The 26910-nt window shown below is 35.6% G+C and overlaps 1 protein-coding gene across 1 annotated transcript in view; it reads right to left on the bottom strand.

Moving 5' to 3' along the window:
• LOC136835115 (uncharacterized) overlaps positions 1-26910 on the bottom strand; it is a 183532-nt gene that overhangs the window by 70071 nt on the left and 86551 nt on the right. Inside the window, 9 exon segments of the mRNA XM_067098281.1 lie at positions 1326-1577; positions 1997-2136; positions 5759-6223; positions 6447-6691; positions 11573-11719; positions 17266-17488; positions 18441-18518; positions 19351-19560; positions 19976-20122. Of these exon segments, the coding sequence (XP_066954382.1) occupies positions 1326-1577; positions 1997-2136; positions 5759-6223; positions 6447-6691; positions 11573-11719; positions 17266-17488; positions 18441-18518; positions 19351-19560; positions 19976-20122 (1907 nt within the window).

Here is a 26910-nt window from a genome sequence, read left to right as displayed (position 1 = left end):
TATATATATATATTATATATATATATATATATATATATATATATATATATATATATATATATATATATATATATATATATTATAAAAAATGTATTTTACCATGAAATCAAAACAAATCGCGGTAATGAAACCGTTGCGGGAGATGCTTCAAGGAAAAGGTGAATGGGCATACGTCGAGCTGGAAAAGTTAAATGACTGAATCGACAGAGGCAAGTTGTGCGTGTTCGCAAATGCACGTAATAAAAGACAAGATACTGACGTTGATTAGAAGTTTTGTGTAAGAATAAGGAGGCGGTAGTGATTAGTTTGATGTAAAGTCTAGGATAAAGGGGGTCGTGTTTCTGTGGTTGCTGGATATTCAGATGAATGGAGTAATGCGAAAAGTCAGAGAAAGAAGAGTACAGTAGATATAGATGTAAAATTATAGGATATGAAAATGAGAAACTGCAGGCAACAAAAACGATTTTGAAAGTATTTGCAAGAGGAGAAAGGTGGAAGCAAATCAAAGTAAACAGAAACGAAGATAATGCGATCAATGTTTATTTGGTTGACGGAAGAGTGGAAGCGGTTGATTCATGTAAGTATTTGGAGTAAATGTAACAGGTGGCGGCTGGATCAGAGATTAGGTGAGTTACAGCATAATATTATGTGAAACAAGAATGGTAATGGGCTGAGTGGAAAAGATTAGAAAAAGACAATTAATTATCTGTGGAAGCCAAGATGGGAATAAAATGTTGAAGCAGTTGTGATAAATGGTTCGTTTAGTATATGTGGCCTATGATGGGTTCCTGATAAGGTGAGAAATGTGTAAAACCTAGATGAAACGGTAAAAATGTTTGCGCAGGTGAGAGGATAGAGGAGAGTATTTTGAGACAGTTGATCCTGTAAGAAGACTGGGCCACGATAGGGTGGTGGAAAAGAGTGCATAATTCAGAAGTGCTTGGCGGTGCGTGGAGAAGAATACCTAGCAAGTGTTGGATGGAGTAATTAATGATTTGTGTAAAGGGGTTCGACGCACTGCTCATAATTCCATTGTGTATGTATACTGCACAGGGAGCTCATCCTCGATTCTAAATTCAAATGATATACTGCATGTGATATTGATTTTCACATTTGGAATACCCCAGTTGTAGGAATGGTTTGGTGTTTATTTTTATATATATATATATATATATATATATATATATATATATATATATATATATATATATATATATATATATATATATATATATATATATATATATATATATATATATATATATATATATATATATATATATAATATTCAATTATATCAATAGGACTGATGTCCAAAATCTCACCTGACGAGACGCATCAATTCGGGACTTCTGGGCTTTTCCTGAACCTCCTTTTCAGGAGCTTTGTAATTCGGATCGAGCAGAGCGATGGTGGAAGACTCGGGGCGAATGCCCCTCCTTTCTTCCCACTCGTACAGTTTCTTGGTGAAGGTCTGACTGATGCCCTCAAAGCGGAATTCTCCTGTCGAGGTCTTAATGTAGATTTCTTTCTTTGTTGCCGGGCCTTGACCCATCGCTTGCCGCATTTTCTCCAATCTGCATTTGCGTGGAGAAGTATGGAATTTATATAGGCATAAGAAAATAGCAGTTTATTTACAAACGATGCAAAGCTCAAGCGTTTTCTTTAGTCTCGGAAAACTAAAGGATTATTTTTAAAGACTGAAATGTCTGAAAATCACATTAGAAAAATTCAGCTAAGGATAAGACAGAGACCATCATCTAAGAGCAACTGAATGATCGTAAAACGAAATCTGATTCACCCTGGGTCAGACTGGAAGCCTCAACTATCTTACCTGTTTCGAATGGAGGATCACAGAAGATTTCCATATCCTTTATAATTTCTGGAGGACTAAAAAGATTACTCAGTGAGATATGATCTTTCTCTTTTCTCTTAACATCAGTTTCGATAGAACATTTAAAGAAGGAGCAATAAGCAAAGTAAAGTAAAAGCTCACCTTGCCTGCCTTTCGAGAAACTTCTCCTTTTCCCTCTCGAGTCTCTGAGTCTCTCTCTCGACTTTGTGGAGCTCCTTCTCGAGCCAGAGCAGCTCCTTGTCTGTCTTGTACCTTCCTTTGTGTCCACCGTCCGTCTTGGCCTGTGAACATCATTAACGGAGAGTGTTGCCATCGTAGCCTACCGTATGTTTCTATATTCATATGATATTATTAAAACAAGGATGTGAAAACTGACATCTTTACTTTTATTAGTGTGGCCAGGAAAGAAATGTACAATAGGCAGAGATAGGTTCTCCGTATGCACTAAATGTAAGGGCATTGCGTGGATGTTGCTGTGAATACATTCAATGTGAAACTGATGCAAATCATAGATCAGAGCAAGACACATCGTTCTACTATACTTCACAATACATTAAGAGTGGCAAAAAGACTTCATGATAATGACAGCAGAGAAAAATTCAGCACATTAAACCTCTTATAAAAGAAATCTTCATAAGAATATCAGCATAAGTCCAGGAATGTTTAAATCTTATACATTTATTTAAAACAAATCGTGAATTTTAAGTAAGGTAGTTGTTCAAGTGTTATCAGGAAAAATCTAGACCACATAGGCTATATGAGAAAAACAAGGTTTATGAAGGAAGCATTGATCTCTGTCAAAAATGAGGTTAGCGCTCCTACGTCCGCTATGTGCTCATGGTTTTTCGACAGGTTTTCTTCATGTCACTTTGTTTTCAAGAATGTATATATATACCTATTCATCTACCATCTGGGTAATTTCAGAATGAATATATATATATATATATATAAATATAGATATATATATATTGGTATATATATATATATATATATATATATATATATATATATATATATATATATATATATTGCACATTTTTTTGTTTTGATGTTTTCGTGGTGATACATACTGTCTTCATACATACATACATACATACATTTTGAGCATACATACAAAGTAGCATACATACATACCACAGCTGCTCATCTTTGATACAGCGTATATGATATATATATATTTTGCCTTTTTTTCTTATATATTATTTATATTTTGTTTTTGTGCTGCCTTTTGGTTTTTCTTGTATTTATATTTTATCTTTTATGATAAATATTGTAAATATATATTAAGTTTTTTTATTGTTTTTGTTGTTTTCCCCTCCTTTGTTTGTTGCATCTGCCGTCATATATATATAAAGAACTATATATATATTACAATGGCGATATATATATATTGGAGGAGTAAAGAAAAATAATGACGATTTACTGTGGAAAGGCCTTGAATAGATCTGAGGTCTAATTTTTTTAGAGGCAGATTTTTGGTCATGCAACAAATTGAAAAATTGGTAGTGTGAGGGACTCTTTTCCAAGAAAAGAACGCCCATATATACAGTTATAATATTATATAGTATTTCTTTTTATTGTATTGTTGTTTTCCCCTCCTTTGTTTGTAGTCACAGAAACAAAATATATCACATAACTATTATAGGACACAGAGAAGTTAGGAGCTACGGAGAAGCACCATCTTGTCATCGCTATGCAAAAGCTCAAATTAAAAACACCCAACAAAAATGTTTACAGAGTATCAAGGTCTGGTGCAGTAAAGCTTCTTGAAGAAGACCATCAAGAAGCTTTTGCAGTTGAACGTCTAAGCAGATATGCTTTCTGAGGAGGAGCAGACAATCAGTGACGACTGGTAAACTTTAAGAATGTACATAAACCTCCTGGAAAAGAAGTGCTGTGATATCGGATGAGACTTGGGGTACAATAAAGAATTGACAAAAGCAAAAGGGATGAAATGAAGAAACGAATTAGAAGTTAAACGAAGATCAAGAAGAGACAAAATCGAATATTTGGACAAAGAGGCTGATGATGTTGCCGTAGCCAAGTGTTCAGGTAGTGGCACTGGTGTTCGAGTAGCCCCTTGAATTATTGATGACATATACACAGGTGAAATTATTATTATTATTTCAGCAGATGAAACCTATCCACGTGGAACAAGCGCACAGGGACCATTGACTTGAAATTCAAGCTTCTAAAGAATGTTGGTTTCAACCTCCCACCGCAGACCCCACACTGCAGCAGTAACTGATCATGATACAGAGCCAGTAATTTTTCATTGCCCTTGGGGAGACGCAAACCCGGGACGTCTGAGCGGAAATTCCACGACACTAACCACTATAGCAGGACATTTTTGTGAAGTCTTATAGAAGAGATAAGAGGGGGATAATTTCAATGATATACTAGGTACTGAGGAAGGCCTGAATGCGCTCATGAAAGAATTAAAAAATTTTGAAGTGAAATCAATAACAAAGAAACTTAAAAGGTAGAAACGCCAGGCCATGATGGAATCACGGTAGAGATTGTTTTTGCTGAGATTAAAATGACAAACCCTATAGTGATCAGACAGTTGTACAGAATATGGAATGAGGGAAAAAACCTGATGACACCAAAGAAAGGAGACCTGACTGAAAGGCATTGCACTGATGTCTGTTGTAATGATGATAGTCTGTACGTTTATGTCAGCGTGCTGGGGAAAGAAGCAGGTGAAATGTTAGAGATAAACAAGCTGGCTAAAGAAAAGGCATTACTGTTAAATGTGTAAAACTAATTGAAATTATCCATGAAAGAAGTTGATACAAAGTTAAAAATGATGGGGTCTTGTCAAGTGAATTCTTCGAGGGTATATGATTCCATCCTTGCTGTTTGCCATTCTCATATATTTTACAAAGAAAAAAGCGGCCAGAGATGGCAGAAAAGGTTTAGACTGGAGTGATGATAGAAGACAAACTCAGAATATGCAGATGAAGGTGTTCTAATCAGAAAAACATCACAAAATTTGCAAAGTTTGCTAGATAAATTGCATCACGTGTTTATAGAGATGGGACTCCAAATAAATCTATTGAAAACTGAAGTGCTGCATACACAGTGTGCACAAAGGGATGAAAGAACAATAGATGGAGAAAGATTACTGAGGTTGGATCTTTCAAATATTTAGGTACAATCATATCCAGCACAGGTTCTGGAACTTAGTGAAAGACTGAAAAAGGCAAACCGAAAAATGGACAGTCTGAATAAAATATGGAAATCAGATGGACTGAAATTATGTCATTAATTGGACAGTTACTAAAGTAGTTTTATAAAAGAAAGTTCATGTAAGAATATAAATTTCTGTTTAAGGGATGTTTAAACTTGATCCATTTATTTCAAAAGAAATATGTAAAATGCATAGATGTTACAGAAGGTAGTTTGTTGGGCATTATGGCAAAGGTATGATCCTACCTGTGCTGTGCAGAAAAGCACGAAGTATTGTATGGAGTACTTACCCTAGTCGGCAATGGGTATAAGACTCCTTCTTTTTCTTATAAGGCGAGAATATTGTTCCATCTGTCTTTGTGTTCATTTCTAGTGTCACCTTGGCATATATGCTGTAAATTTCTACCAATATATTCAGTTCTATACATATATATATATATATATATATATATATATATATATATATATATATATATATATGTGTGTGTGTGTGTGTGTGTGTGTGTGTGTGTGTGTAGTCATATTATAGGATTAGATATTAGGCTCACAGTTACTGTTTTCAGACTACCTTTGTCATTTGCTGTAGTAAAGTTGTGTATTCTGTTGATTTAACACATTTTTAGGTAGATGAGGAATTAGTAAAATATTACCTTAAAGCAGATTTTAAAATCTTTAAAATAAAATTTTTTTTACATAAGAACAAGAACTTACCATAGGAACTTTCTCTGTTTTACTGGATTTTGTTTTCTTAATCTTCTGGCCAGAACCTTTCCTGTCTAATCTTGGACTTGAGGACTCTGGTCCTGGGCTTTGTGGCTTCACAAGCACTTGACCAGCGGAGGCAGATTGCTTGATATTGTGCCCTGGGCATGGTCCCGCGCCCGTCTTGACCTGAGACGTTGAGCCAACTTGAATGCTGCTTGCCGAGGCAGAAGTTTTGACCTGTGACTGTCCCTGATTTGCCGAAGCTTTAATTCTCTCCCACTCGGCCATCTTCCTGTTAAATTCCTCCCCTAAATTCTTTTGCAGTTCTTCAACATTCTGTTGACTTTTGCCGACAAGAGCTTTGCGAATTTTCCATTCTGTGAGCTTCTTCTTGAAATCAGCAGGCAAGTCGTCCTCACCATGAATTTTCGTCTTCACATCCTCTTGACCTCTAGACATGTCAACTTTAATCTTGAGACAGAAAGCATATCTTAACAAAGTGAAGTTGCAGGAAGATGTATATCTAGAAAACTTTGAAATGATAATATATTTCAAGACTGAATCAAAGAAAATAAACTCTTTAATTTAGGGGCAGTTCCAGTTCTATATTTTACGATATAAACAAAAACATCTACAATTTGCGACTACTCACTGCGACTAATTTAACCACAAGAGATGTCATTTTTCTGATTACCTTTTCTCTCTCTCTTTCTTTCATCTTCTCCCATTCATGCAATTTTTTCTTGAACTCTTGTGGAAGATTGTCTTCAGGATGTGAACTTGGTCCAATAGATGTAGGCCCTGAAACTGTAGCAGCAAGTGGAGAGTGGGGAGGTGCCCCTGGTCCTGATCCGCCTTTTAATCTTTCCCATTCTTGAAGTCTTCGGTTGAACTCCCCGCTAAGGCTCTTTTGCAGATCGGCTATGTTCATATGGACACCTGTCACAGATCATTGCATACATAAAACATCAGTAGGAAATTAGGAAGAACTGGCAATCTCCTGATAGTATGCTTAAGCAAAAATATTGCAAATGAAATTTTTGCACAGAATATTATACACATTGTTATATGTGTCCTGCTACTGACAGCTCTATGCTGTTACACTCTCAAAGAAAGATTGGTTAGTTTGAAGAAATAAATGTAGCAGAACGTCATTAAATAAAATGCTCTGGATATGGTATGCGTTTAAGTTCTTATCCGTGCTACGTTTCTGTATCAGATGTCATCAGATCCCGATGTGGACAAGAAGTACTTCACATCTTCAGGCAATGGGAGAAACACTGGGAAAGGTTGGAAAAACTACAACAAGACGTTTTCCTTTTAAAGAGGTGTGCCCTGTATAATGTCGCCCCTGAATTCCGTTTCAAACTGTACCACCGGAGACTGGAAAACCACCATTTCTATAAAGAATGGCAACAGGAATTACTATGGAAAGACCACAAAGGAGAATCAAATAGAACAAGCCGAAGTCGGTTAGAGTTAGGACTGTCTGTTAAGAAAGTTGTTTCAGCTTTAGATTTAAATTATCTACTGTATTTTTTGGATAGGAATATCTCCAATTTTGTCAAGGATATAAAATTAACACATACAAATAAACTTTTCAGACTGGGGGCCTCCTACTATATACCCACCAACGACCCAGATATGGCAATAAAAAACTTATCTAACTACCAGCTATCAAACAAAGAAAAGTCTCTTCTGGCCCACGGCTTAGGACACAGCCTGAAACCTAAATTTTCTAAACTTAAGTATTTCACCCCATTGGAACTGTTGTACAACATAATAAAGGAAATGCCATTATATGTATAACACAAGAAAATATTAAGAAGATCCTAAAAAGACTGCATTATAGAATACCGCATAAATGCCAGACAAAAAGAAGTATAAGCTTATTTTCTGAAAAGGACCTGACGATAATTTAAAATCTTGGAGGCAACAAAGATCTACAAATCAACGTCCAGTAAAGGAAGGAGTGAGGTCATTATCAAGAAGCAAGACTACATTAATAAAGTTGAAAGCCTTCTCGGGAAGGCCACTACATTAAATTTACCTGATGTCACTTCGATGATCCTCTACTAACAATGCTAAGAAGTAATGATAAAATAAACAGGTTTTTTAAGGAACTTAAAAACGGGAATTCTATCACAGAACTTTATATTACCGGATCTCACCTCAAAAACTCATAAACCAAATTTACCTATTCGTCCTATTTTGTCTTCCGTAAATACGCCTTCCTATAAACCTGCAAAATTTCTTACACCTGAAATCGAATATCGATCTCGAACTGAGTCTACACTGGAAAGTTCCCAGCAATTTTTTGATGCCATCAAAAACTTGCATCTGCCAATGTTATGACTAGTTTCGATGTAGTCATTGTATATTAACATACCAGTAAAAGAAACAGTTGAAATTATTGTTAACAAAATCTATGACGAAAATCGAAATTTTAGGGAAACGACAAGAAATGTATTTTTTAAATGACTAAACGTAACAACGGATGATAATTATTTAATTTTTAATGAAAAGTTTTATAAACAAATAGAAGGATTAGGCTTGGGAAATCCTTTATCTACTTTTGGAAAACTTTTTATGGCAGAAAATGAGAAGAGATAGCTATAAGATTGCCACAAAATTTTAAATTATTAATATATAGGAGATATGCAGACGTCACCTTTATTGTCTTTAAACACGAAAATCATACTGCACCTCCTTATGGATACATGAACAACCAACATAGCAAAATCAAATTTAAGACGGAGAAAGAGTTAAGACAAAATTCCATTTTAGGACCTGCTCATTGAACGAAATGACCGTAATTAGCTTAACATCGCAGTCTATAGGAAACCTACGTTTACTGGTCTTGGCATTTATTATCTAAAATGCTTGCTTTCAAAAATATAGAACAAACACCATTTTAACTATGCGTCACAGAGCGTACTCTCTAACATCCATTTATCTAAATTTTCATAAGTAACTAGAATTCATAAAAGAATTTTTTAACAAAAACTGTTTTAATGATGCACTCTTTTAGGAAGGTTTCTTAATAACAAATATAATCCTTAAGAGAGGATATGAGACCCTATGAAACAAATTAGGTATTTCAGGTTCCTTTCACACCGCGCATAATAGACTAGTTATTGAACAAAGAAATTAATGAGGTTTTTAGAACCTTCCTGCCACAGAAAACACCGAAAGCTTCAAGTTAAAATCCTTTTTCAAAAGCAACGATGACCTGCTCGACGGCCTATGCACGTCCACTGTTTACCTTTTCCAATGCCCTTGCTGCCAGCAATGCTATGTCGGTTCTACTCTAACCAATCATTCTTTGAGAGTGGATTATACACATTACCTTATTTTTCTAGCAAAGAACATAAAAGTACAGACAAAAAAGTTTTGTGTGATAAGAAGTGGTTGCAAGGTTCCTAAGATTTGTGACGAAACAGCAATGTCTTGGCCCTATTGTGTTTTTCATTGCCCAATTTGTACGTTCCCGTCTCCACTCTTATTCGAATCACACTAATTTCCCCATGAGATGCCATATATTTCCAGGGATGTTCAACTTCCAGGTGTAATCTCCATGAATAAGTCTTCACTTGTAATTTCTTAGTCCTCTTTCTCGCAAGAGGAAAGCAGGTCTAAGTCACTATCTGGAGAAGCCTCACGCATGCTGAAGCGAATGCCCTCCTTTACCGTAACTGATCATCCCATGGAGGCCAGGCCTCCCTGTTACTTTGGGCATGTGTGGAGAGAATGCTGGGACGAGAGGCATGGAACCATAAAAATTCGATTTGCTATACTGATTTGGGAATACGGTACTGTCCACTTTGCAGGCTCACCTAGCTTACGGCAAAGAGGCACCTCCAGTGATATAGTCCCTCTGACTAACTCGTTGAGGTGCTGCATATAATCTATCAAGCACTACTTTACGCTCGTTGCAGAGCTGCAACATCATCATCAAGAAAGGAGCTATCCTGAAAACACCAGCGACTTCTGCACCTTCGACTTGCAAGCAGTCACTCCACCGATAAATTTCTTATCGGGTTGAATAAAAGTAAACACCACCTCTCTTGTCAGAACATTCATGCCCCAAAATTATCCCTCCTGGTTTTACTATAAATACTTGTATAAATATCTTTAATGTTTAGTATGGAAAACGTCCCAATCTTGCCCTTATTTAGAATTACAGTAAATTAATATTTCTTGCTCTTGTAATTTTGTCACCCTAATGAAAGTTCAAAATAAGCAATCTTCTGAGAAAAAGTGTTGACATTCAACCTTCAAGAGCAATAATAAGAATAACTCCCGGTCACAGAGTGAGCTAAAACAATGAAATCTTTCATGAATACAGCACCTTGGCCTTTTTTTTTTTTTTTTTTGGAACGGGGAAGGCCCAATAAAGTCCCTACATCCTTGCAAGTCAGCATTTCCGTGATTCAGATATGATTTCTAGGTGATGATATTTTCACCAAAAGATTTACAAATTGCTTCTTTTTCAGTGAAGAGATAAAAAAAATTAATATCCCAGAAATGTGAGATATATTTGGAGAAAAGAAAGGAAAATCCTGAAAAGAAGTACTAACATCAACTACAGTATATTATAATTATGGTGAACGTAACTGAAACCTAGATAAAAATTTATGCGTGCTCTTGGGAATTTTCATTTTATACAGATATATACAATAAAAAAAGGGAAAAAATACCAAGCATTACGTTAAAGAAAATATTTTCTAATTATAGCCCTAGATGTTGGAGATAATGTTTGGCAAGAATTTTGACAAAAAATAAGATGGAAAATATACAAATGTGCGTATTTACAGGGTGCCAAGGAATGAATGGCTTTGCTTTTCTTGTCGATAAAATATTATATCCTCATTAACTGTATTGCATTATCTGTATCCAGTTCATTTAGAACTTTAAACGTTAGTCTAGACTGCAAATAAACTTTTGAGAAACATACCCGGCGTGTCTCTTGTTCAAATTGCACAACAAACTGGTACTTTGAGATGATCTTTCGAGATTTCTGGAGATCAGTTTGCATTATTGCGCAGATGCTTTTATTTTGATCTGCCTTATTTTACATCTTATTTTTCGATTTGACCTTCAGCAGTTGACCTGGATCTTAAACACTGTGCATGTCTGGCATTGTCTTTCAATCAGCTCATTGTTTTTGGCTTATAAAAATTTTCATAATTCCCGTCATCCTTTGCATTCGTATCTTCCCACACTATACCATGTACCCCATTATCTAGTGCACCTTCTTACATAATAATAATAATAATAATAATAATAATAATAATAATAATAATAATAATAATAATAATAATAATAATTGGAAACCAAATGAGATTCTGACTAATAATAATAGTAAAAATAGTAATAGTCACGTTGCATATGAGTCAGATATTTGGACCTGGGACTAACTACTGATTACAAGAGAATCTCATTTTTAAGTTCTAATTTTATTTTCGTTTTTTCCCGGCATTAACGGCTTGTAGGCCTATCCAGCCCTGAACTGATAGCCATGCGTTATAGTGAGAATTACGTTTTCTAGAGTGCACTGATAAATGTAATAACATTCGGAACAGAATGTAATTGTTTGTTTCAAATATATAATGAATTTGTATTCCAATTTCTTGATTTCTAAAAAACAAAGGAATTACTAAAGAAATTTTTTTTTACGAATTCAGAATTCTGTATAAAAATTACACTTCGATGATCTGTAGATTACGTGTGTTCAGCTTCTTTGCTGAAGCCATACCAATTTTCCGAAGAGAGAACTCCCAACTCAAAATCACCTGAGTGGAACTGTTAGCTGCTCACCTTGCTGTTGTCCAAGATTGGCATGAGGGATTGGGGAAGGTTGAGGCTGAGGGGAGGGGCTGGTGTGAGGCCCTCCTGGGGGCAGAAGGACCTCCGGAGACACTTCGAGGGACGCGCACGGCGAATCGGAGTCGTCCATGTGTGTTGCTGGAAGAAGATCCGTGGAAAACTTGTAATACTTCAACCCACTAGATTTCATTTTTTTTTTTACAACATTTATGTTTTCATCATTTTCATAAGTCCTCTCTCCCCTGGTTTTTGAAGAGTGGCGTTTAATGGATTATAGTTATAAAAAATGCGGCACTGGAAAATGACACAAAAATGGAGTGAGTGATACGATTAAGCGTCAGCAAATGTATTAGGCAAAATCCCTAAATCTAAATGTGATTTTTTTTTATCTAAGTAAGGGCAAACATATGAGATAAAGCATACACACTGATCAAGAGAGAGACAAACAGAAAAGATTACAAAACCCTAGACGAAAAATCATAGGACATAATGAAGCACACTGAGAGCTGCAAGTGGAACTTCCTTGTCTTACAAAGTATTATGAATTCAAGCAAGGGCTAATTCAGTTTCATCTGTGTCAAATATAAAAGTATGCGATAGGTATAAATGAATACTTTTATCATAAATTGAACTCTTACATGAATGATAAAATATGTACTTTCCTCTTAACGGTCAGCTTAATCTAAAAAGAACAAAAGTACATAACCTATGAGAAAGATGTTGATGTTTTTGGACACAAAGAGTATAGGTGTGTTTAAATATATAAAATATATATATATATATATATATATATATATATATATATATATATATATATATATATATATATATATATATATATATATATATATATATATATATATATATATATATATATATATATATATATATATATATATATATATATATGTGTGTGTGTGTGTGTGTGTGTGTGTGTGTGTGTGTGTGTGTGTGTAATAGAGATCCTTAGAGACAGTGATTTTACGAAGAGTGCATTTCCTTCGACGACACTTGGTAGTGATTAGAGAAACTCTCAGTTGACATTTCTGACATGCGAGAAGCTGTTTCCAGTCTTTAGGGTAAACCAGCCGCGATTAGGTTTGAGACAGAAATCGGGCTGACGTCAGCAGCTGGGTCAAGGGCAACTCGAGATGAATACATGTGACGAAGCAAGAATATGTATAATGAATGACGAAACTGTGGTGTTAATCAATCTATGACGTGTTTGTGATGTCATGTGCCTCCAATCGTGCTTCGGAGAGAGCGAGACTTGGGGACAAACGGCAGAGCGGTTAGCGCGGTAATGTCGTTCTCTCTCAAAACTGGGGAAAACTTCCGTATAACAGACATAAAAGCACTTTTGTAACCAGAGAACCGGGTTTCCCATAATGAATCAGGAAGATTTCATCAGCACAGTTCGTGGAAATCGGGAAAACAGGGGTCATTATGATGATTATTGTAAAAATCAGTCATTATCTGGTGAAGGTAACCAGAAAATTTTACCCGCTTATTAAGGCATAACTGGTTAAGCGCTCTACTGTGTTACAGCGGTGGGGAAGGGTCTCTTTTAGCTCTAGGACAATGTATCAGAATTCGATAGATATGTGTGAATTAGCTGATTTAGTTGTGTATCATTCTTTGTAATATATTGGACTAGGTGGTTATTTCCATCCTACTAAAGTTTGCGAGTTCGGGTCCCACCATGGAGGGAAAATGTCTTCACTTTTTTCAACACACACACACACACACACACACACACACACACACACACACACACACACATATATATATATATATATATATATATATATATATATATAATTTTTATAATAATCATAATGACTCTATTTTCCCAGTTTCGAGCTGCTTTTAGTTTCCTCACTGAACTGTTTTTAATGCATATTTTTCTATATATATGATTATAATATATATATATATATATATATATATATATATATATATATATATATATATATATATATATATGTGTGTGTGTGTGTGTGTGTGTGTGTGTAGTAAAGGTTTTTAAACTTCCTGTAACTTGAATAATGTGACCGCTCTCGCGCGCGTAGATTACCTTTAATGGAACGGTTATGTGGGACGTTTGAAAGTGAAAAGAAAGAATCCCATGATAGAATTGAGGAAGGATGTAATGTGGAGGTTGCTCAGGATGTGCACACAGTGCAGAATAAGTGAAGAAGCAGCAGAATCTACATAAATTGTTGGCTATGGAACACAGGCTGTAATGTTGAGATAACCGTTCTTTGCAGAAATGAATGGTATGTGCAGAAAGCAAATGAAAGAAATAGTTAATCTGTGCAGAAGAACTGTTCTGCATCTTATGTTTGAAGCAAGAGAGATTGAAAACTGAGAATGGGGATAAGATGTGGCCGTAGGTTGCCTTAGTGAAAAGGTGGCTCAAGTTTTTGGAGTTGGTATTGTCATGTGGCAGAATGAGAACGATAGGTCTGTGAAAAGCGTGTATTCTGAAGAGCTCATAGGATGAAGAGGAAAAACCCAGAAAGCGGTGGAAAGCTATAGTGCAAGTGTACTGGAATGAAAGGTCATTAGTATTCACAAAGACAGAGAATACGTGAAAAAAAATGCCCACAGGGACTCTGGGTAGGTATATATGGAGGCAATGAAGTGGAGGTGTATTTTCTTCTTGATTCTGCAGTTAAAGGAAGAATGTGACACTGATTTCTTTTTTGCTTTTTCTCATGATGTAACCATGATAAATGGAAACTGCTTACAGTTAATATCTACGACTACTTTCGACTATTATTTTCATCTTATTTGTGATATTCTCAGACACGTTTCCAAAAAAAGAGATTTGATATGCCATTGAATTTGATTTTCAATGGGATCTTCAATCTCGAAGGGCAATGGCAAAATGGCTGATGGAAGATTTGTCGTTGAAACACCCTCAAATGTCAGAACGCCATGATAATCATTAGTACTGATGGTTTCGTTGATTTCTTAAGTACTGAAGTTACTAGTGGTACTATTAAAATGGGCGGTTAAAAAGAATATGAAATTCAAACTTCAGTTCAAAAGAAATATCCACTTTTAATAGAACTTTGTGGAAGTGTGAAGAAGAGGAATGCATATAATTTGGAGACAGAACTTTGAAATGAATCAGGACTAAAATTTGCCAGTGTAAGTAATGACCATCCGAAAAAAAAGTGATGAAGCTGGAGGAAATCAAGGCGAGGATTTCGCGCAAGGCAATACCCATATTTAGACTGCTCTGCTGAATAAGAAACAGAACATTCCTTCAAGCACCATTCATAAGAGCCAATATCTTTCTCTATGACATAAGTGACAAACTTAAACATACCCGAAATGCGAATTGAGTTGCCACTTTGTCCACAGAATGTTCTGTTTAGTTCTGTACGACGAATCTTGACAAGTGAAGTCATCGAGGACTTTGCACCGACGGAAGACGTATGTGAAGCAAAACCTGTGTAGGGAACACTTTAAGGTGTATGTGTGTGTGTGTGTGTGTGTGTGAACTCTGAAGATTTACTTTTCTCATATTAGAGGTTAGGTTTTGCTTTGTAATGCCTAATTTGGGCAATCACATATGTTTGATTTCATAGTCATCGAATAACAAAGAATCAGCAAAGACAGCGCAGAAAGGTGATCTGAGGGTGGCAGCTTTTGAGGCATTACGTGTTATTTGGTCATTATGAAAATTTTCAGTATGCTCATCCTCAATAGACTGGAGATAGAAATTGATCAAACGTTTAAAGATGAACAAGCTGGTTTTGCAAAGGTCAAATATTCTTGTTAAAACAGTGTAAAGCAGCATTTAAATATCCCTAAATAATGGCTTCTCTTGATATTTGACAGCATTCACAGACCAGCATTATGGAAAGTCTTATGCCACGACGCTGTTCACAGTAGACATGCAAAGTGTAAGTAATTAGTTTTAGTTGTGTGCTACAGAGAAATGTTCTGGCATCTTTGCAACTGGACCTTCTCATGGATTTTATAATGGAAGATAATAGTCGAAGATAGAAGGAACCGTTTCAAATGAGTATAAGAAAAAGCAGATTCTTGATTAAATAAGTCTATTAGATGATAAGGTTGTAGGGGATCGGGGAAAGGAATAACTGCTCTTTTGTTTAAAGGGAATAAAGGCGTCTGTGAGAACTGTAGATGTATAGCAATACTATGTAAACCAAAGAACGTGTTTAGTATGATTCTACTGAAAAATGGAGGCAAAAAATTGTAGAATGTAGTTGCTGTTTTTGACTGAGCTGGCGTTACGCCAGCACGGGCTCTAGCTCATAGAGCAGCCCGTAAGCTTTGAAAACAAAAGAAGGGCTTACAGGAGGAGAGCAGTGAGCGTTCAGATAAAAATGGAAAATCAAGTGTTTCTTATGAAACGGTGGTGTCTGCAGTTTGAAACCAAATGGGAAAGCTCCAAATCTGACCTACAAAAATCTCACGAGAGAACTATTAAATATGTCATGTGATAGTAGTTAGGGATAATGCAATGAGTATTTTTAATGCTAAAAGCGAAGTCTGTAGACTATGTAGAGGGAACAGTGACCTGTAATGTGTAAAAATGAGTTTGAAAAGAAGTACGCCGCGTACTCTCAGTATCTTTGTAGCCGAATTGCTGAAGGAAGTAAGATACATGAAATGTAGACACAAAGATGTGGCATAAGAACCGAGACCATGATTACAGTGTGGAATGGCCTATGATTTCAGACAGTGCAATGTTGACCGGGAACAGGGACTTGTGAAAGAGTTTGCAAGTGACTGAAAAAGGGGAAAGTTGAATATCCATGGCATTGTTGGGCCAATTCTCCTTCACAGAGGAGAGGTGAAGTCTAAATAGTGAATGTAAATTAAAGAAAAACGGCAAAAGCTTTATAGATGAATATCAATATCGCTTATGTTTAGTAAGAAGGGATAAAAGGATGAGAAATGTATAGACACGAAGTGGCAAAGAGGTTAGTGTTAGGTGAAAAGATGGGTTAGATTGTGTTGATGTCAGATGGGGCGTGGAGAAAATGTTGGACGGAAAGTTCCTGTGAAGATGTTGACCTCAGAAGTGCTGTGAGGAAAGCGAGGATGGAGACCTAGAGAGCGCTGGATAAGACGGATGGAATTAATGAAACATAAGAACTGAAAAACAATTATAAAAAAGAAGAATGCAGATGACTGATAGGTAAGATCATGACTGTCTAAATAAAAATAATTTATTTTCTTTCATGTTTTGTGTTATAAGAGAAGGTCCTGAAGATAGAGTTGAATGATCAGTTCGTGTATGGATGTTTGTTCCATGTGCTGCTAACGAGTCGTGTGTAGGAATATGGATCAGCTGAGGTTATGAGCGTTTTATGCGCAAGGCATTTGTCCTTGATTCACCAGTTAATGGGAGAATGTAGCAGTGACTCTCGTCTTATTTTTTCCTGTGGAACCGCCCGTATAATATTAGCGAAAATGGCTGATTGTTAAATAAGATATGCGTTTGTTTACTTGAATGTGCGCTTTAAATCGCTGATGTAGGCAAATTATTTAGAATTGAGATAAAATGCTTTCTTGTTCACCATTGATATCAACATGTTACTGACTCTTATTCATTTGCTATATCTTTTAGTTCCTCTGTTTCCTTTCCATTGGTACGGAATGCAGGAGTATGAGGATGTCGAACCCAACAAACTTACCGAGGAGGTGGGGTCCTTCGAACTGGAATGAATTCTTCTTGCTGGGTGAAGGCGGAAGCGACGAGGAACCGCCAGAGACGGAAAAGAGGACATCGCTCTTGCCATGATGATGCTGAAGGTGATGCTGGCTCGTGAGGAAAGCCTTCTTCACTTTGGTCCAGTTGGAGGCGCGTCTCGGCGATGGGGGAGTCATGGGCAGTGACGGTGAAGCCCGTAACTCCATCTGAAGGGAAGGAAGGAAGGAAGGAAGGAAGGAAAGAAGGAAGGAAGGAAGGAAGCCTTGTTATGGAAACTGGGAACTGATTTGAACTGAACACTCATGTCATATGTCAATTGATCGAACCTACGGAACGTCATGCCAATGAGGTTTGCAATGACAGACGTAAAACAAATCAGGAAAATACGAATATTGGAAGTGCAGACGGCCATGGTTGAGCTGGTTTTTTTGCCAAAATATCAGAGTATCAAATTTACTTTGGGGAGCCGTCTATCCCCTTAGATGCATTAAGATCAAAATGATTTAGAACTAGAATCGATATATGAAATTCAACACTACAGTTTACTACCGTCTGTGACATGAAAAATGGCAATAAAAGATGCACGAGAACACAGCTTAAGTAATGATTTCTGTAATTTAACCTATATTCATGAACTGATAAGAATAATGTTTGTTAAGAAAACTATGATCGGGAGATTTCTGTATTGAAAACTTTGGTTATATCTTAAAACTGCAGAAAAAAATAGAATAACAGTTCACGCTTATTTTCAGACCAGTTTATTGATGAATAAAAAAGCCAAAGAAAGCCTTGATATTCATTAAAGGATAAATCTATTAGAAATGAGGTATGTAATAGTTTTCATCTATTAATGCTTGTATAATTAGTAAAGATAAAATTTCAATATTTTCCAACTATTCTAATCTGCTGAAGAAGTATCCCCATACTGTAAATAGAGAATTAAATTAAGGAAACCAACTCCCATTTATAAATAGTCATTATATGCATACGGAATGCATGGAATAAGTCTTGACGCCCACTGTCAAAACGATGACAAAGAAGCGCCCTTGACATCTTGAAAGTCTGGAGGGAGAAGCAATTTTCCCCAAATGCTTTAGCTTTTGTGGCAGCAAAGAGCAAAGACTGTGGAGGAACTGGAGAACAATCGTTTATTCTTACCTGAATGGGGGTAACTTTTCGTCTGGTCGGTTCAGGAGACTTTTGCGAAGAGGATCTCGTTCTCTCTCCGGCTCCCTGCTGGAAGAGGTTACTCAGGCATTGTTTCCGGGAGAACGCATTATAAACAAAGTTTTTTTAAATCTTTTTCTACTCTCTCAAGAAAGTGAATCTGACGGTTTCCAACAGGAATCTGCTGAACTTCTAGAATAGCCCTTTTGTTCCTATAAATAGATGTCTATGCTGGTACTAAAGAAATGATCGGTTATGAAAGGTGGCTATGAGTAATTCAGGCTAATAAAACTTTCTTCTTTTGTAAGACATGAATAGATATACAAGAAATCACCGGAAGAAACGAAAACAGATTTTCCTTCATGAATGACGAGGTGAAACAAAATGACTTCCAACAATGAAACTTAAACTTATCACATATATTGAGTGATTCATAAAGGGAATACGATTACAATTAGTAATATTCTACTGTTTAAACTTTCCATGAGCCGCATGGCAGAATGTTCTACGAGTAGATGGATACCGTTACGGCTAGGAGGAATGTGAGGAATATATATTTTTATCTGGTTTTGGAGGCATCCATGCAGATCGTTGACGGTTGTATCGGAACTCATGAGATAACGTAGTGTCAGGTTTCTTAAAAAAAATTTTGTGAATGATTTGAAAGTAATGGTTACAAGAGGCAACTCTGATATAAAAGGGAAAACGACAATACCTGAGGCGAAAAAGTGATTGTGTGGACAAAATGGATCATATGAAAATTTAATACACACAAATATTATGAAAAGATTGTTGTGCGGGGAATTTCCCACAATAACAGTAATCCCTATAACAGGTATAATGCGCCGTTCATTTCAGCTCGAAGGCGCTGCCTTTGCATCGGCGATGCACAAAAAGTCACCTGCAGAAGGCTGAGGTTTTCGCTTGAGGGGACGGTAATTGTCAGCTGAGGCTTGGATCTCCTCGCGCCTAGATTTCCCGAAGTGACGTGAGTGTGTTCGGGCCTCACCCAAACACCTGCGCCCGTTTCCCATTCAGCCTCTTGTCCGTCCATAACTCCAGGGGGGTCCATCACATCACTCGTCACTCCTTCGTAATCCACATCATATTCCTAAAATGCAGATACACAGTATGATGAATTGCTGAATATATCTCATTCTTTATGAAACATTATTTTATTTAATCATGTCCATAGTCTATATTTATCGATTTATAAAGTAAGAATCTTTATCACATTATTTTAGAGCGGTAACATCAAGTCTTATATGTTTTGATACACAAATTCAACAAGGAATTCTTGTCATTATTTGTAATCTAAGATCGCCAACTTAATCTGGACAATTTTAGATTGGATATGCACTCAATACTTCTGAGATATCCGCCAAAATGTCCACCACTGCCTTAAGTCAGTTTAATCTTGAGGTGAGTCAGTGAACAAGGCGGTAAAATCTAAGGTTCCACAAAGTTAGGCTACATATGTGAATAAGCGGAACTGACTGACTGATCACAGTATAAGTGGATCCTACCTCCGGATCAGAGGCAGCTGAGACTTCAACCGCGATGCCCATTCCCGATGCCTCGTGGCACGGCCGATCGCAAGTCGACTTCCGATGGGATGAAACAAAAGACTTCTTTCGGACGCTGTCCCTCCTTGTCGAGATCATATTCTTTACCTGAGGAAGTCACAAAAAAAAAAAAATAAATAAATAAAAATTAGAGGAGCTTAAGGCAGTAAAGAGGAAGGAAATGTTTAATCCACATGATGTACTGGCATAAAACTTGACAAGCCAAAACAAATTTTGAAGTCCTTTCCTGGTCTAATAATATAAACACCGAGGCGAGCACACACCCATGATAATCAAAATAAAAGTTCCCTCACGAGAAATGTACGAGAGTCATATTTGCGGCACGTGGTCAAAGGTACAGAATACCTTTCGGAGATGCGGGTTTGGCAAAAGTTAAGCGATGAAACCCAGTGAGATTTTAGTCTTTAATCTAGCAGGACTGATTCTAAGTCAATTTGATACGGAGCAATTACGTAAGCTCTGAAGGGATTTTGCGACTTTCATTACAGTTATTCTCAATTTTTTTTGACATAAATATATTCTAGTGACTTTCTGCAAAAAAAAAAAAAAAAAAAAAATAAAAATAAAAATGAAAATAAAACCTCGATGCTGTGTTACTGTCACACCAGCCAATAGACGCAGATGATACTGTGGTTCGGATTCCACACTAAGCTGTAGGTTCGTTTGCTAGGTAACCAGTTGGTTCTTAGCCACGTAAAATAAATCTAATCCTTCGGACCAGCCTTAGGAGAGCTGTCAATCAGCTCAGTGGTCTGGTTAAACTAAGATATACTTATTCACTCTGTTATCAAGAGAGATTTAATTTTCTTTGTCATGTGAGCCCTTTGAGAACATATTGTAACCCAGGGTCAGGACATAACGAACCAAAAATTAAGACAGACTTTTAAGACAGTGATGGTAAGTAAGAGGTTGTCTACATGTTATTTTAGGCTATGCCACTGCTGGTAGGAAACAGAGCTAGAGGTTGACATTAAGGCCTACAGAATCAGATTTAATAAGTCCTGGGTTTTGCAAACATCCTAAAGTATCCTAGTAAGTAATCATGCCTTGTGCTATATAGTCTCCAGGACTTGTTCACTGACTAGCTCCAGTCTTGGAGCCAGAATTATCGACTAGAGGTTGTCATTATTTTGCTGCATATTTTAAGCAGTAAGGTAGAAAGATGCAGCAGAAACAATTTTTCCCAGATAGTCATAAACTGAATAGTTGTAGATGACTAGAGTCATTGCCTGAGCCACTTGAAATTTTATAGATTTCCAGCAGTGACCAAGTCGTCCTAGATGGACACTCCATCTAGATATAAGCGAGTCCAACTAAGTAAGGACGAATGTGAGTGTACATCATGATATTCAACGAAGGGTTTGCTCAAGTTTCAAAGGTCCAAAGGTAAAGGTATGTTTGTTCGGTCAAAAAAACTCAGCCTAATTTAACCACCTCTTGAATAAGCCATAGACTCGAATCCTTGCCAGGGTAAAGGCATCCATCATCTGTTGTTCTCTTTGGATGAAAATAATTCATAAGGTAGAGTGAAAGTCGTTTCCTAAATCTTTTTTTTTTTTAAATGGAAATTGTAAGGAATTTCATGTTTTTGTAACGACGACATCTTAGGTTTGTAGTGATAAGTGCATTCCAAAATAGAGCAAGAAAGTCAGGAAGTTAAGAGATTATCGTGGCATTGAAATTTCATATATAACTGGTAAAAGTGACCAGCATTATATATACATAAATATATATATATATATATATATATATATATATATATATATATATATATATATATATATATATATATATATATATACATATATATGTTTAAAAATTCACAGTAGATGCACGTGACTTCAGTGTATAAGCGAATCCCGCAGGAAAATGACAGGCAGAAGTTCAGTACCAAGTGCTTTCACGTTTATTGACGCATCGTTTGGGCACAACTGAGACACAGATGAAAGAAAGGTTACAAAGTAAACAAAAAGAACAAGAGTACCAGATGGTCAGTTGTCAAAAGGTAATAAACAGAAAGATAATCCACGATAATCCGGGATCAAGTAGTCACGAACTAAAACCAAAGACCTAACTACAAGAGATACGAAAGTTTAGCCATACAAAATAGAAAAACGTGTATAAAATTGTATATCAGATGGTTAATTGCTAAGGGGTAATAAACAAAAGGGTAATCCAGGAAAATGCGGGATTGCGCGGCCACAAACTAAAACCATATACTTAACCATAAGAGATACGGAATCTTACCCTTTCAAATTGCAGAAACTTGATAAAACTGAATACTAATTTTGCTTATATTTATCAACAACTTTTTTAATTATGAAGGCATCAAGTTCAAACAAACCAAGACTTAAATTTAGGACACTTTCATTGCTTGACTTGATAAAACAAGATTCAGTGATATCCCTTTTAACTGTGTCGTTGCACGGGACTAAAGTTCTTGTTTTACTCCAGTTAATAGGATGATCTAAATCTCTCATATGTACGAGTAACGCATTCGATGTTTGGCCAGTTCTCACAGTATATTGGTGTTGTTTGATTCGATGTGAAAGTGATTTTCCAGTTTGTCCATAATATATTTTATCACACATTTTACAAGGAATTTCATAGATGCAGCCAGAAACATCTTTAGGAGAATTTTTTTTATTACTAAACACACAACATTAAAATTACTGAAAGCAACATTTATGATGAAAAGCTTTAAAATTCTAGGAATTTGTAAAAGCCTTTATTCATACGGTATTTTGAGAATATTGTGCTTGCTGAATTCAAGTTGTTATTAGTTAAATAAAATGTTTTCCTGGTTCTTTTCCATGCTACACCTACAAAGGTCCTTGGGTATTTAAGTTTCAAAGCAATATCATAAATGGTTTTCATCTCGGCATCAATGAACTGCGGGCTACAAACGCGTAAAGCCCTTGAGAACGTTTCAGAAAAGACAGAGAATTTAACATTTTGATGATGATTGGAATAATAATGAACAAAAGACGCAATGTTAGTTGATTTTCGAAAGACTGAAAAGGTGAAATTTCTATCATGTCTGGACAGTTACATCAAGAAAATTCAAATTTCCATTTCTTTCTTCCTCTACGGTAAATTTTATAGAAGGGACTATATTATTTAGCTTATCCAGAAAGTCCTGGAGATTTTCGTGAGATGGCCAGATACAGAAAATATCATCCACATTCTTAGTAAGAATTTTGTGTCAAAAAATTCCATGTAAATATTGCTAAGGACAGGAGATAAAGGATTACCCATAGCCATGCCGAACTTTTGTAGAAAAAATTCCCCATTAAAACAAAATTTACTATCTTTGATACATATAACCTTATAAAATTAGTGCGGTTTGCTACAGTTAAAGGAATATCATAACTTTCTAATTCTTCCTTTAAAAATTCCAGTAAATCATCTACAGGCACTTTTGTAAATACAAAGACAACATCAAAACTAACCATAGTAAAATCAAATTTCAAATTTAAACTATTCAATTTGTCTATAAAGTCGACATTATTTTTTACATTCGTATTAGAAATGTTTCCTACCAAAGGTGTAAGAATTTTTACAAGCCATTTAGATAAATTATGCGAAACTGAGCATAGCAGTAAGTGTTTTTTTCTTTTTCATTTGTTCTGGTTCAGAGTCTCTGACTCAAAGTGTTTTGGTTCAGCATTTGCCGGCACAATTCAGGAAGTCAGCCTGTTATTTTGGGATGCATTTACATGAGTCTATGGCCAAGGAGTATAGTTCCTCTTATATGCAAGGAGGGTGACTGTGTATTCCAGTGCACTGGATGACGTAAAGCAAGTGCATGTTAAGTCTTCTGTATCAAAATGTAATAGTATTATAATGCTATAAATACAGGTTATGAAGGTTACTGTACATTGTGGTTATCAACTATTTGCACAGGGTACAGAGTAATTACTTCCCACTGTGCATTTATATAATTGTATATTGTGTAAATCAGTCATGTTGTGTTAGCTTGTGTTTATGGTGTTTTGGTTTTTAGTACACTTTTTTGTAAAGTGTTTGTAAATGGTCATTTGTTTGATTTACAGGTATTTTTGTATTGTCTTATCTCATTTATCATGTGAAACTTGTTTTAGCTATTCATTCAAACTGTGCTACTTGTAACCCTAACAGTATCATGTAGTATTGTCATCAGCTATTACATTATTTTTATTATACTTATACCTGTTATTTTGTAATTTGTTGCTAATTACTGATCTAATTGTAATAAATTTAGTTTTGTATATAAGCATGGTCTCATTTGCCAGTAGATCAGGCTAGATCAATCCAGTAAGTGGATTTTCTTTACAATATATATATATACATATATATATATATATATGTATATGTATATATATATATATATATATATATGTATGTATATATATATATATATATATATATATATATATAATATCCCAAAAATAAACCTGTAAAACTCTATGACAAGATGTTGTGGATTGAACTAGTCGGGTCAAGTGTATTCTGAACTCTGTTTATGAGCCAAACTAGATATAAATTCAGTCTTTGTATCGTGGCCTGTTGGTGCAGTCTTGCTGACAAGTAGTTTATGATATATATATCTATATATATATACATATATATATATATATATATATATATATATATATATATATATATATGTATGTATGAATGTATATATGTATATATATAGTATATATTCTAGCTGACCAATCCGGCGCTGCCCGGGAAAATTCTGAAGGACCCAGAAAAATTTTCCTGCACCTCCTTGGAATTATTGTGCAGGCTGTCTCTTTTATCTAGAAATTACCGTGCTAACTGTCCCTTTTATCCAAATATTACTGTGCTGATTGTCCCATTTATCAAGGTATTACTGTATTGACTGTTCCATTTATCCAGCTATTACTGTGGTGACTGTCCCTTTTATCCAGGTATTACTCTACTGACTTTCCCATTTATCCAAGTATTACTGTGCTGATTGTCCATTTTATCCAGGTATCACTGAGCTAACTGTCCCATTCACCCAGGTATTACCGCGGTGACTGCCCTTTTACCCAGGTATTACTGGACTGACTGTCCCTTTTATCCAGGTATTAGTGTGGCGACTATCCCATTTATCCAAATGTTACTGTGTGTCTGTCCCTTTTATCCAAGTATTACTCTGCAAACTGTCCCTTTTTTCCAGGCATTACTGCACTGACTGTCCGATTTATCCAAGCATTACTGTGGTGACTATCCATTTTATCAGGACATTACTGTGGTGACTGATCCCCAAGCACCTACATTACTGTGGTGACTGATCCCCACACCCCTACATGACTGTGGTGACTATCCCATTTATCCAGGCATTGCAGTGCTGTCTGTTCCTTTTATCCAGGTATTACTGTGCTGACTGTCCCTTTTATTCAGGCATTACTGTGTTGACCGTCCACTTTATCCAGGTATTACTGTGGTGACCGTCCACTTTATCCAGGCATTCCTGTGTTGACCGTCCACTTCATCCAGGTATTAGTGTGGTGACTGTCACATCTATCCGTGTATTACTGTAGTGGCTGTCTCATTTATTCAGGTATTACTGTACTGTCTGTTCCTTTTATCCAAGGATTACTGTGCTGACTGTCCCTTTTATCCAAGGATTACTGTGCTGACTGTCCCTTTTATCCAGGTATTATTTTGGTAACAGTCCATTTTATCCAGTAATTATTGTGGTGACTGTCTAAACCTTGATACAGAAATATTAATCACAGGAAAGAAAAGTATTTTCAATAATATATTTCTATGGTATTAAGTACTGGAAATGAGGTGTGGTAAAGGCGTAGAGTTTATTTACACATGAAAGAAGGTATGATTAACCCACAGAGTTTATTTACCACATAAGTTACAATGGGAAGGGGGAAGTGGGATGGGGAAGGGGAATGGGGAAGGAGAATGGGGCTGGGGTATGGGTTTGAAACCTACCCTATTATCTAAGTTGGGTCAAATAATGACCACATGCCAAATTTTGCTTAGATTGGTCAAGCTGTTCGTATTTCTATATCGCTCTAACACACAAACATACAAACATTCAATTTCATATATGAGATGTATGCAGACACATTATATATATATATATATATATATATATATATATATATATATATATATATATATATATATATATATATATATATATACACAGACACACCCATATATATATACATATATATATGCATATATATGTATAATATACATACATACACACACACACACACACATATATATATATATATATATAAACATATATATATATATATATATATATATATATATATATATATATATATATATATATATATATATATATATATATATATATATATATATATATATATATATATATATATATATATATATATATATATATATATACAGTGATAAAGGCACAGGGAAACACTCCAGGAAATATATTCAGAGGAAGGGGGACGAAAACCTCACATCACTAGGCTGTCTTTTTTATTTTATTGCCAAAGTTTCATAATTATTTACAGAATTACATCCTCAGGGCTGTGCATAAGAAAAGATAAAAAAACAATTATAAGTACAGTCTCAGAATACATTTAAAATATCACAGAGTAAGAATGAAATAAATAAAAATAAAAACACAACCAACCTAGAGGTGAGACAGTAAGGAACTAAATGGAAAGAAATCACTACAGTAAGAAGTTAAGCTAAATACAATTGACTAGCAGATGTAGGCTATGAGTATTTAAGGATGGTACAAGTTGTTTTATACACAACGACTCTAGGATTGTTAAATCTTGAGGGATGGCAGTATGACTAATGACACTAAAATTTTTGTTCTCAATGTAGGTTTTACATTGTTTTGAATGCACAATCCTGAGGATGTA

The sequence above is a fragment of the Macrobrachium rosenbergii genome, chromosome 55 (genome assembly GCF_040412425.1).
Source record: "Macrobrachium rosenbergii isolate ZJJX-2024 chromosome 55, ASM4041242v1, whole genome shotgun sequence".
Taxonomy (NCBI): domain Eukaryota; kingdom Metazoa; phylum Arthropoda; class Malacostraca; order Decapoda; family Palaemonidae; genus Macrobrachium; species Macrobrachium rosenbergii.
The sequence above is the reverse complement of the archived record's forward strand: the minus strand, read 5'-3'. Positions and strand labels throughout refer to the sequence as shown.